Here is an 18,754-nt window from a genome sequence, read left to right as displayed (position 1 = left end):
CGATATTAAAGAAATTTCTAATCTGTGCCATTGGCAGCCCCAAGATCAACTACAGCATCAAGGACACAAAACCAAGGAACAAATTAAGGGGGGAAAATTTACCACAGGAGTAAAACAAAAATTATTAAAATAATTTTTAAAATTATTGCAAGATGTTTTTACATCTTAAACAGGGTTAAGGGCTGGATATTTGAAAAGTAAGCAAGAATGAGGACAAAAAGAATAGAGAATTAAGTGCTGAAGAGTATGTGAAAGAAGGAATTACAACAAAAGAACCTGAAACCGAATTCTGTCAAGAGTCCTCAGCTACTGAACAGTCAAATGCTTCCCCCTTGTGACAGTTTTAATTATAGAAAATATTCTTCCTGCTGACAGCTCACTGCTTGCAAACAAATCAATAGTCTAGTATCATTTATTCACAAGCACAGCAAAACAATAATCTTTAGATTGAATATAAAATTAAGGCTTTGAGTACACAGTATTTAGAACTGAAACTGAGGCTAGCAGTGGACACAATCAAGGCAAAGTCCTAACTCTCTCCAATTGACCTCTTGGGCTCCTGTGAAAAAGCATTCAGGGCACAGGTGCAGATACATTTGATCCAGTTCTGCAAAAGAAGCACTGGGCAATGTGACTCAGAGACACCACACTGGCTTTGTATGTGACAGCTGAGAATCAGGAGTCAGCTCAGGTCTAAGAGGCAGAGTTTATTTGGTCAGGCCTGATGCTGACACACAACTCTGGGAGCTGTGCTGGCCGATGTGTATGTATAGTGTTGGACTGTGCTGATTTACCAGCTCAGACACTAATGCAGGGACTTCTGCTGTGTTCTGCACTGCAAGACAGCCTGTCTAATTCTATCTCCCTCCAACCCTTCAGGACAGGAACACATTTGTACAAGTTTTAAATTGTAAAGGTGATAGTTCTTTCTCCTTCTCCCATTTCATGGCACTTCATGCAGGAAGAGAGGAATCTTATATGATGTCATTATCAAATTTCAAACTAGTAATGTCTACCTTTTACAAGAAGGGTACAATATCTATGTGTACTTCTTATTCTATAAAAGAAAAAATCATATAGTATTAAGACTCTTGTGACTGTGCTTGCAGCATCTGATCAACTTGTCAGCCTGAGTGTGAGGCCTTAACATACACACTGACATTCACTGTGTGGATTCCTTTAGAATTTTAAGTAATGGATTGCATGAAATCTGCTAAATACAATTAAAAATTATACTGGGTAGGAGGTGGTCAAGAACAGAACCAGGAAGACAGTGAATACCAAAGGTGTGGTTTCAAGAGGGAAGAGCACCCAGCAGGAATCTGTTTTGAAGAGTCAGTTTCCTCTGTCCTCCATTTCTCGACCCGTCCAGACGTAAGTGCTCTCTCCCAGGATCTAGTTTAACTGACCATTTAAATTAGTACCACTGCAAAATCAAACAAAAACAGAAGTAATTTCTCTCTTCCCTGTGCCAGCCTACTCATCCTGGTAGTCTCTGGGCATATTACACACAGGGCATATTAAGGGCACATTAGGACCAAATAATTCTTTCCAGTGATACGGGGTTAGGTAGCTCCAGACGAGCTGTTCATTCCTTCCCCCCTTCATTCTGGGTTACTAGGGATCCTGCAACTGTATCCACTTCCTGATCAGGATAAACAAACAGCTGCATAAACAGCTACCAGCAAACCTGATGAAGCAGGAAATAAGCTACCACGCCAGAAAGTCAAAAATCTGTCAACTACAGCCCAGAAAAGTTTTAACTCTTTACAGGTACTACAACGTACCAAATAGGTTCCCATTTCTTTCTCCATGTTGACCTGTTCAGCTAGTGACAGGTCCACACCAGTTTTTCTTGGAACACATGCGTTTCTTCATCTCCTGTTGTATCTCTTCTGGAGCCAGTAAGAAGCAAGGATCTGCAAACTGGTTGAGGATCTGTGATGTTATCAGCAAAGTGGCCAAGATCTTAAGATTAAAAAAAAAAAAAAATTAAAAAAAAAAAAAATACAGCTGTGATGAACCTACAATCATTTGCAATTCTGTGAGCTCAAGTAACACTAACTATACTATGAAAAACAGACAGCCTAACAAACCTAGCAATAGCACAGGAAAAGTATAGATGATCTAGTTCCAATCCTCTGCTCTGAATTAAAAAAGACTAATTAGGAGTTAGTAATCTAAGTATTTTGTGTATCTGGTTGTACCATGAAAACAGTATGCCACATACAACGAAGGGTAAGGCATATTTAATATATGCTAATGACAATCACAGAGCTAAAGACTAAATTTTTTTCTATGTTTTTCATTTCTTGATTTTACCTGAAAGTAGAGGAAATGTCACAAATGTTATGTTTGGTATAGGTATGTCAAGTGTTTTGCTAGAGATCACTTCAGAGTAACAGATGTCTTAAGCTGAAGTTCTTGTTGTACTGCTCATTATGTTTAGAGCAGAAATATTTTCCTTATGCCAAATTTTCATGCATTTTCATACACTGATTTAAAATACCAACTACAAATTATTTTTTATTTTATTTATTCTCAGATCTTCACTGTAGTTGGACTTAATCACGACCTTATCCTCAAGAGCTCTCATTTAAAACACTACAGAGAATAACATCTTCTAATATAAAAGGAAATAAAGAGGAAATCAAAATTTCCCAGTCTTCTTCTCTCTGTGTGACAGAATGATCAAATTTATTTGAAAACAACTACTCATTTACACAGAGAAAAACAATTACTCTAATCTTATGATTCTGAAATAATGTTAGGGGAACCGAAACATGGAAGCTGGATTTCTAAGAAAAGATAGGTGAAATAAATTAATAAATTAATTGCCAAGTTTATGTTTTAGAATAACCATTGAAGCCTGTTTCAATCAATCCTTTACTTTCCTAGATTCATCAACATTCTTTAGATATTCATGGAACTCACCTGCCTCAAAAGCTTCATATCAAACAACACAAAGGCAATGTAGAAGAGAGAAGCAAAGCAATTTAAGAAGTTGAACTGCAAATAAAAAATATTTGATTTTAGTACTCCAGCAAAACTTCAGATGCAGATTATATTCTAACTTAACACCTGCCATGATTAAATGGTTTCCATGAAGATGCAAACTGCCCATCAAAATTTTCTTTACTATTTTTAAACTTTAGGTCAGTAAAAATACATTTTCAATATTTGTCTTACTCAGTTTTGCACTTAAAAAGCTTAAAGCTTTCCTAAAGCAAAGTGTACAAAGAGAGTTACACCTGAATTATGAAATGTGGACATCAAAAACACATCACCTTCTACTTAACTTTCATTTTTTGGCAACTTCTCCAGAAAACATTAGAAAAGGGATACAATGATCTTTATTTAAAAGTAGTGACTTTTTAAAAAATAAGTATTTTGTCAAAATATACACACTGGGTGGCATGTCTTGCAATCTCTAAAAATGTTCCTTTATATATGTTAGTCCCAGTTTACATTTATCACTTCAAAAGGTTTTAAGGCCAAGAGAAATATTCCCTACTTCTACAATGAGGCATAATCAAACTGAAGTTTCCTACTTGCTGTTAAGTGCTGCAGCTCCTGTTTTGGAGCTCTTGGCCAATACAGATTATATTGGGAGTGCAGAGAGCCATTCACAGACTGAGAATGAAAACTGGGGGAAACTTACACTTGATACTTCATAATTTTTTTAAAACATTTACATAAATGCCTTATGGGGGAAAAGAAATGGTTCTAAGTCTCATGAGAAAGGCTACAGGAAGAGACAAAGCTCTAACGTGATATCTACAGGAGTTTTAGCTCTAGACATTACCAGTAACAGATGGGTAGCACAGAGATTTAACACCAAAAAAAACCAACCCAAAACAAAACAAACAAATTAAACAAAGCCCAAATACACACACACATACAAATACATGGTGAAGGAAATAAAGAAGGAACTCAAAAGAAATTGAGGAAATAAAAAAGGAAGAAACTTAAATGATCTTTTCAGAAAGGGAACAAGATGAGATAAATGAAATAGATCCCCATATGCTGTGAACTACACAGGAGTAGACTGATGGACAGGTATTTTCAGGTTCCTCTGTCAGGTTGTCTGAATGTTAGTATAGGTGGAAGCTAATACATAAACTTTTCAAAACATGGTTTACCATAAAACAAAAAAATTGAACAGACTAGTTCTCAGTTGAAGACAGGACCACACCAATTAACAGAAACATATATGCACCATCATAATAAAAGAACAATTTGACACAAATAAAAAGCCAACTCTCCACTACAAAAGAGGCATCTAAAATAGTCTAGCAGTTACTGCAACCATAACAGAAATCTTGTTTACTCTGATATTTGTGCTACTATTTGGCCTTGAGCAAAACTGCAGGTCACTGTGGTGACCTACACACAGGAAAAGCACTAATAAAACACAGCATAAGCTGTCTTTCCAAATAATTTTTAAAGCTGCTTATATGACATACTTACCACTAAAACCTTCAGAATTAAATGATTCTGATAAGAAGATTCCAGCCTGTGATTTTCTAAAATACCAACAAAATTATTAATTAGTAAACAGCAGAAGCTCCTACCATGTACTACACATTGCTATCCAAATAGTATACAGATACTTTTACTCCACATGAAAACTACTTATCTAATAGTTTCTATTATTCTAACACTTAATGATAGAAAGAATTTATACTGTACCAATACCTCAATTTATGAAGCTAATCTGATTGACAGTATTATCATACACATTTTCCACTACAACTCCAGTATTTTTCCTACTGCAAAAGTTTCTTCTTTTACACATTTCTTACTCTGAAGATCTATTTTATGAAAGAAAAAAGCATCCACAGCTTTTAGGACTTAACAAAACATGCCTAGTTATTGATTACTCTTTGGCTAGTGTAAGACTAACAGGAATATGTAATTAAAAGTAACAATACCAAATTTGATTCAAAGCCAGTAAATGCTCACAGAAATATTATCCTTTCTCTCCAAGGAATTTAGGTAAGACCCTACACTCTAAAGCAAGACTACAGTATGTGAAGTACAACAGATGCATTACTCCTAAATTGAGATTTTCAATTCATTCAAGATAAACTGTCAGAACCTGATATTTCAGGAAGGCTGATTTACTAAAGAGGAGAAAAGGGAAGTGGATGAGAAATTTTCAATTTCTTTTTGCTTTTGTTGTTAGATTGTACCTTTAAGCCCTGGGTAAGCAGTAAGTGGGAAGGCAGCACACTAGCACGTGTTGTGTCAACAAGGCTGAAAGGAGACACCATCACTTATGGACCTTGCTCAGGACAAAACAGTAGAGCTCTACTCTGACAGGAGCATCAAGTCGGGCCTGATGTGAAAATGCACTCAAGTGACTGAAATTTTTACTTTGAGATTTTGCTACACAATCAGCTTTCATGATAAATGGGTGCAAGAGGGGTGCTTAAAATACCCCAGAATGTTTCCCATGCTTTGTCACTTTAGCTGTTGAAGTCAGATATTATCTGAAAATATGCTGGGTGGGAGAGAAGATAGGACAAACAGATGAGCTTTTCAGCCTATTCAGAGCATGGCAGCAGAAACAAATTGGATTCCACAGGAAAGGCACAAGCAGGTTACATAAATACTGCCTCTGCTGAATATGAAACATCAGCATCAGTCTGGATAAAAAAAAGACCTTTGCGTTGCCTGTTAAAGACATTTTAGTCTATCAGATCAACATAACTGGGTATTTCACAGAACCACCTTTTCTTGCAGTGTAGTAAAAACAATGAAACAAAACAGCCAGCTGAGCCCTATATACAAATTTAAAAATCATTATTTGAATAAAAATCTTGAACAGCCATAAACAAAAGAAATTGCCTGCTTTTACTATCATGGATGTCAGGTTGAATTTACTGAGCAAATCATTTTGGCAAGGATAACCAACCCCCACTTCAACACCTCTTTTTATTCTGTGTTCTGCATCAATCTCCCTTTTGCTTCATCTTTCTTCTCTTAACTTTCTGGGTTAACTTTAGTAATCTGGATTCTGTCCTGCAAATCAATGCCATATTGCTACACAATATGCTACAAAAAAGCTACGCAAAGCAGTTAATTCTCCATTAGCTTAATCTATTAACTTTGTCTGAAAATGACTTCACGTGTCTGTAGATGTGCTAAAATTCAAAATAAACACCAGCATTTCACTGTCCTTATGTTAGGTTACAAAACACAAGGCCCAATCTGTTAAATAAATCACACTCACAAGGGGAAAAAAAAGATTATATAATAACATTCCTCCTCTTCTGACAGTGTCCAGACAAACACATTTTAATTGGAATGTGGAAACCCAGTCTTTATTATATAAGTAGCATACATAAGCACTCTCATGTGACATTTAGAGTGGGCTTAGATTTGGTTCCATTGACTCAGCACTCTGCCCTCTACAGTGATGTACAGTAGACTAAAGCATAGTAAGCAAACTCAGGTTGTGAATGCCACTTGCCAGGACAATCCTTCCTGCCATCCATGCACCTCTGAGCTCTTATCCTCATGCTCTCCCTCCATCCCTTTTGTCAGCACTGTGGCTGAGACAGCGAGCCAGGGAGCTAAATCAGGGAGGGGGAGCTTCTGTACCAAAGGCAGAGAGGCGCTGAGGAGGAAGGCAGGATCATCCCTTCTGACGGCATGGCAGACTCAGACTCAAATTATACCAAATATGAAACTGCAATCCCAGAACACTCAAAATACAAGAAGTTAAAATGGTCATCTCTTTTACCCCACAGAAAGAACCTACTTTGGGAAATCTCTTCAGCATTCTGTTGAACAAGAGCTCACCATAATGCATTCTACAAAGAAGCTAATTTTAGGTATGTGAGATTCTAACTTGAAAGAAGAAGAATTAATCAATTTCTTACCCCATGATGTTAAGAATTCAGCAGCATACCGATAGATACGGTTCATGATTTCAATCACAACAGCATAGATGATACTGGGCACATATAGCATCAAGCTGCTGAAGTTGGACTCATTCTCTTTGTGATAATCCAGAGCCCACTGCTCCAAGTCAAAGTAAATCATCATCACATACAGTGAGAAGTAGAGGCAAAGGCACACAAATGGTAAGGACACCAGGTAAATCCGTAACTGTCTCTTAATACTTGAGTACACTGGCTCCTCCCTCCCTGTGACAGGATTGATCCCCAGCACACCATGGAAGCCTGGTCTTGGCTCCTCAAACTGTCGTTTCATCAGCAGCGTGCCCCAGCGGTAGGTCAGGATGGCGCACATCCGCTTCCAAACCTCCAGGATCACAGTGGACCACAGCAGATTGAACGTGGCAAACATCACGTATTTGTCGTAGTCCTCCCACGCAAACACGTAATAAGGAATCCCAATGACAGCCATCGGAATCAAAGCAAATGTGAAGTATTCCAAGAAGCCAAAGTAGAGAGCAATGGTTTCACCAAAGTAGCAGCGTATGTCATCTGCAGAAAGAAATTAATCAAGTAAGACTACACTTAACAGAGATGTCAGTACAGTATCAAACTTGACCTTACATGAACTTACAACTTTCCATTGGCCAGAATTCTTTTCTTCTAAATAACACAATGAATATCATTGTTTTTTTTTTCTTTCTTCACCTTTATTACAAAAAGTCAGATGGTTATCTGAATTCCTTTTTTTTTAATGTTACATATATATCCACATAAACATACTATTCAAATGTCTAGGAAGTCAAACAGTTATCCAGAAAAAGGGGGGAAAAATGAAAAAACTCAACCAAAGAGAAAACACTATCATTCTTGAAAACAGAATTGATCATTGAATGGCACAGAAGACATTTGATGTAATTAAAAAAACAAACTTTGATACCAAGTGACACCCAGCTTCTGAAAATTCCCACTGGCATATGTACTCACGGGAAACAAATTTATTTCAGCTTGCCCAGAGACAAAAAGGGCTAGTTGTGCTTTGACAACCCTCAAGGAACTGAAGGGATAGATGGACAGGTGTATTAAAATCTTAAACATATCAGATAGAGTAGTCTTCGTGAAAGAACTGATACTTGCTGTACTCACTAAATTTGTCTGCTCCAGTGCTACAAAGACGTAAAAAGTGCACTAGTAATGGGCATATTTCATGACAGATATATTACCTCCAGGACATATCACTTATATTACTATTTTTTTAAAAACGGGATTATTATTCACACAGTCTAGAAGTTATTTGATACAGAAATGCCTACCAAACAGTTTAGAATGCTGAAATCTCCTTTCTTTGCCTGCTTGGACATCCAGATGGTTTGTATGTCACTGTCCTGTATTTACCAGCTTAAAGAAACAGCCATAGAAGCATGACCTCTGAATTGACACTGTAAATACACACTACCACAGTGTATTACCTCTGCAATACACTCCCACAAAAAAACCTCGCATATAACACCAGACTATTATGGCTTACAAAACACTACAGCAGAAATTCACCACTGTCAACCAGACAAAAGTCTCTGGAAACAAGAAGCAAAGGTAAACAGACAGAAGGATCAGCATTCCAACATCCCTGTCAATCAAAAATTAATTAACCAATACATTCAAGTGCAGGTCATTAGCATCACTTCACACTCCAATATGAAAGACATCCCTAAATTAGTACATACTTAACAGGCTCTTGGGATTTATTTCAAAATTTGGTATGATTCAGTGCCAGTCCAAAAAAAAAATCCCCTTTCTCAAATAAACAACAGACCAGCACACAATAAGGCTCCTAACACAATACTCTGGAGGCAGGGATTATCAAGCCAGATCTTTAACTTCCTGCTGCTCAGGAAAGAACCTCATGTAACTGCAAGACCCAGAGATTAATAATGAGGCAAGCTCCCAAATGCTTATTTTCTTATTTTTAATAAAGTTTACAAGTTTAGAACTAAACTTTCTACATTGCCAGACTAAAAATAATATCAATTTTAAGATTTTTCAGTGTCTAAAACATACTCAAGTGATGCTGGCATGCAACAACACACAATCTTCATTCAAACAATGAATTTAAAACAAACAGTTGTAAATACATTTTTGACACACCTACAACACAAAAAAGCTTTGGGAGTTCCAGACACGTGGGAGCTTGTCAAGTCAGTTTGAAAAAGCATTCTTGGCTTGGGCCATTCCTGCTTTACTAATGAGAGGGGAGAATTCATGATGTGCAGACTACTCTTACATGGAAACTCACAGACAGTGAATCTGCAGACTCTGGAAGCACCAATTTTGCAAGTCTAGAATAATTTCAGAAGGTCACACAGGAAACAATAAAAGAGGAAAAACTTGCCCAAATGGTAAAAGAGCAGAGGTCTAACTTCATGACTCCACTGCATGACCACAATGCAAAGGTTGTTCACATACCTAAAGGCTGATAACCAACTTTCACTCGGCCATACCAGTTGTGACTAAGCTTTTTCAACTCTTCTCTATCATGCAGAGGGAAAATTTGAACAAGAATGCCACTGGTCAATAATCTTCTCACTAGAAGAGAAAAGAAAAAACAGATACCTAGCACTCCTTCAAAAGACAGTGAAATTGACATAAGTAAACAGGTCATGTGTACTTAGCAAGCCTAAAGTTCCTTTGAAATAGATCTAGCACTCAAATACTAAAAAAAAAATTGTCTCATAGTAATTAAAAATTATAGAGAGAATTTACAACTATTCCTGAAAATTCTGTGCTGTCCACAGGAAGACAAAAGATCAACCTTTTTACATACAATAACTACTCCACAGCGTTGCAATATAACCAGATGCAGCTTCAATAGCAAAAAGTGCTACAGGTCAGGACTGCAATGCCACATGTAGCTTTGTGGGGATAGCCACAAAGCCATCATGGTATGAATTATAGGAAAGATACAAAAAACCCCTTTGAATTATCACTTTATGCTAATTCATAAATTACATCACATCTTCATTGCAAACAAACTACACATTCCACAATTTGTATTTAGCTTTGTTATGGATAGCAACAGTACATACATAGACAAACAATTAACAATCTGTCTGAAGCAATAAAAATAGGAAATAAATTTAAAAAATAGAGAGGCACTGGAAGTGTAACAGTATTTTACTACTTCCCATCATCATCTGCTTGACATAACTGGTAAAACACCTTGGCTATATAAGTAATTACCAATGTAAATAACATCTGCGTTTATTTACATTTTTTTTCAACCACTAATATGCAGAGATCTGCTTCTCTGATAACCAACAATAATGAAAAAAGATACTGTTAATAAAAGAACATAAAATTTTTAAGATACATTCTCCTAAGATTCTGTAGCATCTCTGCCAACAAACTACTTTCAGGTACAATAAAAATAGCACCAGCTCTCATTGCTTCTTTCTCCCATGAAAAGGAAAGGCTCTCGAAGCAAAGGGGACTATCAGTGAAACCAAATAAATTAAATAAAACTTCCTTCCTATTATGAAATTTTTAACTCTAGAACACTAGTACTCATGCCAGTATTTTTGCACAGAGAGAATCCAATTGTATAATAATTTAACTTAAATTATAAATACTTTTGGTGCTAATAAAAAATAATGGATACCATCAACATGTGCAAAAACTACCCAGCTGAAAAGAACATAAGGCCAGAGCCTCAGCCTTGCAGAACAACTCAGGATGGAAGGCCCTCTGGAAGTAATCTGGTCCACCCTCCTGTTTAAAGTAGGTGTGGCTTAAATTGGGCTGCTCAGGGCCTTGTCTAGCAAGGATTTAGAAGTCTCCCAGCACAGTTACCAAAAATCTTTTTAATTCCCTGATCAAATGTTTGATTGCCCTATTGAGAAAAACACTTTCTGATTCTATTCAGAATTTCTCTTGTTTTGTGCATCCATTGCCTTTTGTCCTATTACTGAAGCAGTGAATAAACAAAGTTGGCTAAAAATAGTGGGACTTGAACAGCTGAAAGATTTCTCTTCATTACAGGAAAATTAATTTTTTTATCACCATGAACACTATCCTACATCAGCGCAGTGAGTTAGAGCAACAAACTACATTACTTACCAATTGATTTTCCTGGGTACAGCTTTGCCTGAGGATATCCAGGGATTATTTTCTCTTTTTTGGCTCTCAAATTTTCAAGTTCATGTTTGATGATGTACTGACATTCTGCCATTGTGAGGAAATCATGATTGTCATCTAAATAAAAAGGAAGATTATATGAAATGGTGCAGCACAGGATGTAAATAACTACAAAAAATTATCAGAATCAGGGAAAAAAAATAATTACAGCAACGAATCTGTGTCAACCCCATCAATTTATCATTATGGAAACAACAGTCAGATTTCCTTGAGATAAAAACAATTTTTTCCCCCTTATGAATAAGAAACTATAGGGATTGCCCTAAATACACTAAGTAAGAAGCTAAAATATCAAAATTACTCTAATACAAAGAATAACAGTATAGTATTAGTTTAACTGGGCAACCAGAAATACAACACAGAGTGCACAGTTTCCTTTCTAGGTGACCATGTCTCTGATTGCACCTGGACAAAACTAAAATTACATTTGTGTTTTTTAAAAAGAAAAAATACCAGGAGATACAGCCAAAAAATATTTGCAGCACTTGGAGATCCAGCTAATCCTAGAGATTCTGTGAGCAGTAGAATTTGTGTCAGATTTGCATTAATAATGTAAAGACATGAAAGAAACAGAAGTGCCACTTTTGCAACTGACACCTCTTCCGAAGGCTTCCTAATTTCAGGAAAGCAAGGTCACAAAACTAAAGACACTGCAACAGTTATTGCACAGCAGTGGTGTTGAGCAAAATTGAACAATGAAACTTAAAAACTGTTTCAGACAGACACAAGAACCCTTTATATTGAAAAAGTGTCTTTATATTGAAAAAGTGGTAAAAGGCATCACTCAATCATGCACATTAGAAGTATTAACACGACTAAGCTGCAACTCTAGTATTTACCTAAAGAGCAAAAAATGAGTTTGGCCACTGTAGAACCAATACTTTACAAAGTAGCACATTTAAAAGGAAATGTTCCTGTGTTGGCATCCCCACAAAATAAAAGAGAAAAAGGAATGATTCCACTAATCATACCCAAATTCCACTGAATGCATCTGTAGTGTTAATTATTGTTTGTTTGCTGTGTGCATGTAACAGAGAAAAATGTTTTCCTTTTTTCCACCTAATTTAAAGATAATAAGCCTCAAAATCGGTTCACAGAAATTAAATTGCTACATTAATTCATAACATGGATTGCTAATCATAAATTCATGTTTATCAAGTCTTTTTCTTGTCCTATTTTCCACTAAAATCTTTCATACATATAAGAGACTACTTGGAACATAGAGAAACGTGAAGGAAAAGACAAGCAAACAATTAAAGCCATGCAAAAGAAACCAAAAATTCATTATATGACCTGAGTTTCCATTGTAAAAACAAGTATTTTTTTAATGACTTGGTCTCCAATTGCTGTTCACAGCTACCATTCCAAGGAATAGAAAGACTGTAAAAGATTTAGCAGTGTAATTGCTTATAAACTTTAATTACCACTTTGCAATGAAAACGATTCCTACAATTGCTTACCTGCAAAATGTTTGAAAGTTTTTCTACTGCTGTATGTAAAAGTTCTCATGGAGTTATCACTGCATTCCTTCACCAAACCTACAGTTTCAGCTCCCAGCAACAGCCTTAAGTGGGATGCTCCAACTAGATAAATATTTTCAACTCCTTTTTCTGTAACCAGCGGTTTAATCAGTAGTTGTGCACCTTTAAAGTAAAGGGGGGTAAAATAAGTAAGAAAATACATTAAAATTACATCTAAAACCCCTAGCATTTTAGCATCCAATATACTGGCTCTAGCAACAGGAGTGCTGAAAATGTCTGTTTTTAAGGGCACCAAGAGCACTTGACATAGGGTGTTCAGCATCTTGCACTCCCTGATTTAGACCTGTTTCTGTTCAAGCACTCTCAACAATGAAACAGAACAATGGGGACTGTTTGGACCTATACCCCTAAGGTTCACACCAAGTGCTTCTGCAAACAGTCCCACTGGCTTTAAGGAGACTAGATTTTTGAAGCAGAAACATCCCTAACTTATCTAACAGAGGCCTGAAAGCAAGTTTGTAGCCACAAATCCACCAGCCACAGAAATATTACTGACCATAAGCAATAAGCTACAACAGCCACAATTAATGACTTTTTGTAGAAAAGGTTTTTAAAAAGTCTAAGGAATTACAAATCAATTAACCTAACTTCAATTCCCAGAAGTATACCAAAACGAGTAATAAAATACTGTCTTTGTAAGACCCTACATGGTAGCAAAATATATAAATAAAATCCAACATGAAGTTCTCAAGATTAAATTGCTTTCTGCTAACTTAATTTTGTTCTACAACATGGTACAAAGACTTATGGACAGGATGTGGAGTGCCTTGATTTAGGCAAGGCTTACCATGTTTCTGTAAGCAACAGGACAAACATGTCTAGATAACTGCTATAAAAACTGACATCAAAGCTACATTGAAACATAAGTTATCAGGACTTCAATGCAAAAAATGGAAAAATTCTAGAGTTCAACTGGCATTTGACCTTAAGCCAATGTTTTCATTAATAACAGGGTTAAATGGGTTTAAAAAATGAAAAATTAAATGAAATTGGCAAACAATCATTAGAACACAAATTCCCTGGAAACTAATTTTCTATATGTCTTCATATTATGGTGACAGCCCATTTGATTTCAAAGTGCTGCAGAAGATCCTACTGTACTCACCTCCATCTGCCTTTTTGTCCACAATTCGTTTAGTGAACCATTCTATGGTTTCTTGTTTGGTGCCTTTTGCAAGTTCAATTACTACCAGGGGCCTGAAGTTAGACTCAGCAGTATCCAAGAAAGACCAGCTTTCCACCATCATTTTCGTTTTTTCCGCCATCTCTTGAGAACTTGCTAAGTACAAAACCAAAATAAAATGCAAGTGCTAAAAAATATCTCATACAAATCTAAAAAACATAAAACTTTACTGTAGTCAGTTATACAAGTCTGTGCTTATTAAAGGCATAGGTGTGCACTTTTATGCACTTACTACTAACCAGGATGAGCAACCTCTGCAGTTGTCAAGATGCTACTGATCTCCCATGGCATTTCAGTCCTACTCTCTAGGCAGGAAAACTGTTGTTGAAAAGTATAGCAAAGCAGTAATGATAGGGAAGCAAATAAATAAAAACAAATCAATAAGGTGAAATTATCCTCAAAAACAACAGCCTTCAACTTCTTCCAGTGCATCTATCAGCAAATGAAAACATTAACAGAACCTTAGTCAAACAGGTATTTAAAAATCAATAAGCTTCTCATGGTATGAGTATGCAAACACATAATAAGGAAGAACCTTCTCAGTCAACCTTGTGAAGCTTTAACCATACCAAGGAAACTTATAACATCTTGGGTAGGTAAGTAAGGCACCTATCATACTGATAGGCAAATTAAGCCCCAAGCACTTAAATGACTTTTTGGAGCCTATAAACCAAATGTTCTGTGACAAAGTCCAGCTCTAGGCACAACTTAATGTGTAAATAATCCAAATTATCTTAGCAGGCCTTTATAGACTAGCAGACCCATTTAGGCTGGAAAATGCCTTCAAGACTGAATCCAACCATGAATGCAGAACTTCCAAGTCCATTGCTAAACAATGTCCCCAAGAGTCACACCTACAGAGCTTCTAAATAACTTCAGGGATGGTGACTCAACCCTGGACAGCCTGTTTCAATGCCTGGCAACTCTTTCCATGATTAAATTTTTTGCAGAATTTTAATGGCACAACTGGAAGCCATTTTCTCTTTGTTACTTAGCAGACCCCCACCTTGCAACAACCTCTTTTCAGGTGGCTGTAGAATGTGACAACGTCTCCTCTGAGCCTTCCTCAGGCTGAACAACCCCGGGCTCTCTTATCTTGTTACAAATGTTGTATAAATTATTCCACAGATATCATTGTATCATCCTTCATAAAGCAACTTAGAAATGCTGATATAAAATGATAAATCTGGTAACTATCTACTCCATTAAAATAAAAAAAGTAAAGAAACCCCAACAAAAAAACCTATGACAGATTCAATTCACTAAATATTTAAGGGGAAGGTTTGGTGATTTTGGTTTGGGGGTTTTGGGGTTTGTTTGGTTTTTCTTTGCTACTAACTTGACTGAAGAAGGGGATTTACCCACTGCCTTTACACAGTTTCCCACTCCTGTTAAAATAAGGAAGTTTCTCTAAGGATGTGGTTCAGATTTTATAAACATTAGAGTTCTGTGATTCAGGGACAAATCAGTCTCCAGTGTTTCATATAAATTATCCTACAAAATACAGTGATACTGTAAACATATGCATATCATGATAAACAAGTCTATTCAACTTGTCAATTTCAACTTGCAGAAAAAAGCTTTCAAGCCAAATTTCAATGGGGTTTTTGGTTAGTTTTACTTGCCTTTTCACATACACAATTCTGCAACATACAGATTTACAGCTGTGAACCCAATTATTCATGTCTTGAAAAAAAATGCACTGCATTAATAAAGTATTTTTTAAAATTTCAGATGTGTATCTGCACAAACAGAATGAACCAGACACGGTTCATGAACCAGAAAAGCATAATCAGGGATGAGACACTGTAACTGAGTTTGTCATTGACTAACTACACTGTCTTGACAAGTCACTGCACCTTGATGCATCCCTATCCATAATCAGGAGTTTGCTAAAATTACACCTGGCACATTATGTATGTTGCCATTTCTAAAGAATTCAAAGAATGAAAAGCACTAGATAAATATTAAATATTACCTACTGGTTAAGAATATCACTTTGCAGAACAGTTATCTCTTGAAAACAGCCTTTATAAATAAACAGTGTGCTACTCAGCAAACTTGGCTGGCATAATTTATTCAGAACCATTGTCCTTGGCATGGTGACTGTGCATGAATCACAGAATCATCACAGAATCAAAGAATGGATTGGTCTGGGGGTACGTTAAAGATCACTTAAGTTCCAATTCCCCTGCCATGGATGGGATCATCTTCCATAGACCAGGCTGCTCAGAGCCCCATCCAACCTGGCCTTGAACACTGCCAGGGATGGGGCACCCACACCTTCTCTGGGCAACCTGTTCCAGTGGCTCACCACCCACACAGTAAAGAATTTCCTCCTAATATCTAATGCAAAAACTACTCTCTTTCAGTTTGTTTTTTTCAGGCTTTCAGTAAGTCTGTTATTTTCAGGCTTATTGCTGCTGAAAACTACAACACAGCTGAAGCACTCTTCCAAATCGTGCCTGTGCGATTTCCAAATGTATTTTCCTAACAGGATGTCCAATGGCCAGCACAGACCCTATCCGAGTTAATTTGGCCTCTTCTCTCACTCTACACTCTGGGTAACCAGTGACAGACCCAGAAGCACGGGGAACAACCCAAAAAGGCCCTCAAACCCCCGACCTCCCGCTCTCACGGGCAGGGGGTGACGGTCACGATTAATTTGGGTGGAAAACAGCTCTGGGACCAGAGCCCACGACCAAGGACCACCGTGTCAGCTCCGGCAGAGGCAGCTGCAGCCCTTTCCAGGCGTGTCGGTGCCCAGCGGTCAGAGCCAGGCTCACCGCCCAGCCTCCACCCCTCGCGGCCCCGGGAGCCGCCACGTCCGGGCCGTGCCCGCTCTGAGGCGGCCCATCGCGGCTCCTTCCCGCTGCCAGGCTGCGCCTCGCTCTCCCTTTTTAGGAACCAAGCGCGGGGGAGGAGGGCAGCCCGGCCGGTGACTCACTCCCTGCCCCCGGCCCGGCTGCGCTCCCGGTGCCGCCGCCCCGGCCGCTCAGCCCGCAGCCCGCCAGCCCCGCTCCGAGCGCTACCGGGGCGCCGGGTGAAGCGCTGCGGGCGGCACGGCCGCCCGGCCTCGGCACTGGCTCCGCGCCGCGGTGGGGTGGGCGGGAAGGGCGGAGGCTCCTCCCCTGGCGGCGGCGCGGGCGGCGAGAGCCCCTTCCCGCTGAGCGCCGGCCGCCCACTCCCCACTCACCGCCGGTGCCGGCTCCACATCCGCAGGGCAGGGCGGGGCGGGGGCGGGCGGCGGCCGCAGGCACCGGGCGCTGCCAGCACGGGCCGGGCCGGCCCAGCGTGACACCGCCCGCTGTGACACCGCCCGCTGCCGCCGCTGGCCACGCCCCTCACCGGGCCCCGGCCCGGCCCGTGTCCGCCCGCCGCCTCTGCGGCCTTTCCAAATGCTCCCGTGTATTCCAAATGCTCCCGTGTCAGCGTTTCAGCAACGCTCCTATGGACCGCCAGCTCACACTTCATCCTCTTGTTCATTTCCACCTTTTGCCGCCTGTGCTGCCTCCTGTCACAGACTCACACAATCAATTGGCCTGGAAAAGACCATCGAGTCCAACCCATGAACAGCACGGTGTCAACCAGATCATGGCACTGAGTACCACGTCCAGTCTATCCTTAAACACCTCCAGAGATGGGACGTCCCTGAACAGTCCATTCCAACATTTATTCACCCCGTCTGTGAAGAAATTCCTCCTGGTGCCCAAACTAAACCTCCTCTGCCACAGCTTGAGACAACATCCTCTTGTCCTGTGCTGGTTTCCCGGGACAATAAACCGACCCTCACCTGGCTGCACCCTCCTGTCAGGTGCTTGTAGGGTGGCATAAGATCACCCCTGAGCCTCCTCTTGTCCAGGCTAAACACCCCCAGCTCCCTCAGCCACTCCTCATAGGACTTGTGCTTCAGGTCCTCCACCAACTCCATTGTCCTTCTCTGGATTCACTCCAGTCCCTCAATGTCCTTCCTGAACTGAGGGGTCCAGAGCTGGACACAGCACTTGAGGTGTGGCCTCACCTGTGTTAAGTACAGGGGGACAATCAGTTCTCCATTCCTGCTGGCCACACTATTCCTGATGGATGTCAGGATGCCATTGGCCTTCCTCGCCACCTGGGCACACTGCTGGCTTATGTCCTTCTCTGGATGTGGCCCAAACCCGCTCCTGGAGCTTGAGTTATAAAAATCATGCACTTCAGCTGGGTCAGTTACTTTTCCAAACATTGTTTTTTACAACAAAAGAGAACATTTTTGCATTTTGATACCAAGACTTTTGTGGAGAATATCGTTCCAAGCATCCATTTATAGCTAGGAAGTGAGAAGTGTGACTGTAAAGCAGTGGCGGCAGGCAAAGGATGTGGCCAGCAAAGCACGCTCCCCTGCAGGGCTTGGGGAAGACTTTTCAACATATTTTGAAATAAATACAGATATTTGTATGTAAATTTTGTAATAAAACTTTGATTTGTGTGTGGTAGCAAGTATAAAAAACTAGCTTTTGGTGATGAATTTTTCTAGTATTTATAGCCAGTGAAGTAGTGAGGGTCTAGGGCACCATGGAAAATGGGGATCTGCAAATACTTGAAATTTAGGTACTAGAGATTGCAGTGGAGAGTAGAAGACAGACATTATCTGCATCAGGTAGTTGAACAGAATATCAAACTTCTTAAACTGTTTTTCAGTCTTTTCCAGCTTCCAGTGGCCTCACAACGTAGTCATTCATCTCTGAGCATCACCTACTGTGAAAACTCTCACTTCCTGAACAAGTAGCATGGCAATAACAGAGAAGGGGGGTTAACAAAAAGGGGGGTTTAGACTTTACTCTTGTGGTTTGCATGTTGGATGTCTCCAGTTATGATGCGTCTTACAAATTTCCACAATGTCTTCATGGGCTTTGGGCCTCTGGCCTTCTTAGCCTGACATCCTCAGTCTT

At 39.2% G+C, this 18,754-nt stretch overlaps 1 protein-coding gene across 1 annotated transcript in view; it reads right to left on the bottom strand.

Annotated features, from left to right (window-relative positions):
- ANO10 (anoctamin 10) overlaps nt 1-17,146 on the bottom strand; it is a 120,864-nt gene extending 103,718 nt beyond the window's left edge. The window contains 12 exon segments of the mRNA XM_079301226.1: nt 1,788-1,853; nt 1,855-1,880; nt 1,883-1,917; nt 1,919-1,968; nt 2,935-3,009; nt 4,471-4,526; nt 6,891-7,460; nt 9,372-9,491; nt 11,022-11,156; nt 12,560-12,742; nt 13,746-13,919; nt 17,020-17,146. Of these exon segments, the coding sequence (XP_079157352.1) occupies nt 1,788-1,853; nt 1,855-1,880; nt 1,883-1,917; nt 1,919-1,968; nt 2,935-3,009; nt 4,471-4,526; nt 6,891-7,460; nt 9,372-9,491; nt 11,022-11,156; nt 12,560-12,742; nt 13,746-13,905 (1,476 nt within the window). The 5' untranslated portion in view covers nt 13,906-13,919; nt 17,020-17,146.
- Between the last annotated feature and the right edge of the window lie 1,608 nt (nt 17,147-18,754).

The sequence above is a fragment of the Erithacus rubecula genome (genome assembly GCF_903797595.1).
Source record: "Erithacus rubecula genome assembly, chromosome: 3".
NCBI classification, from domain to species: domain Eukaryota; kingdom Metazoa; phylum Chordata; class Aves; order Passeriformes; family Muscicapidae; genus Erithacus; species Erithacus rubecula.
The sequence above is the reverse complement of the archived record's forward strand: the minus strand, read 5'-3'. Positions and strand labels throughout refer to the sequence as shown.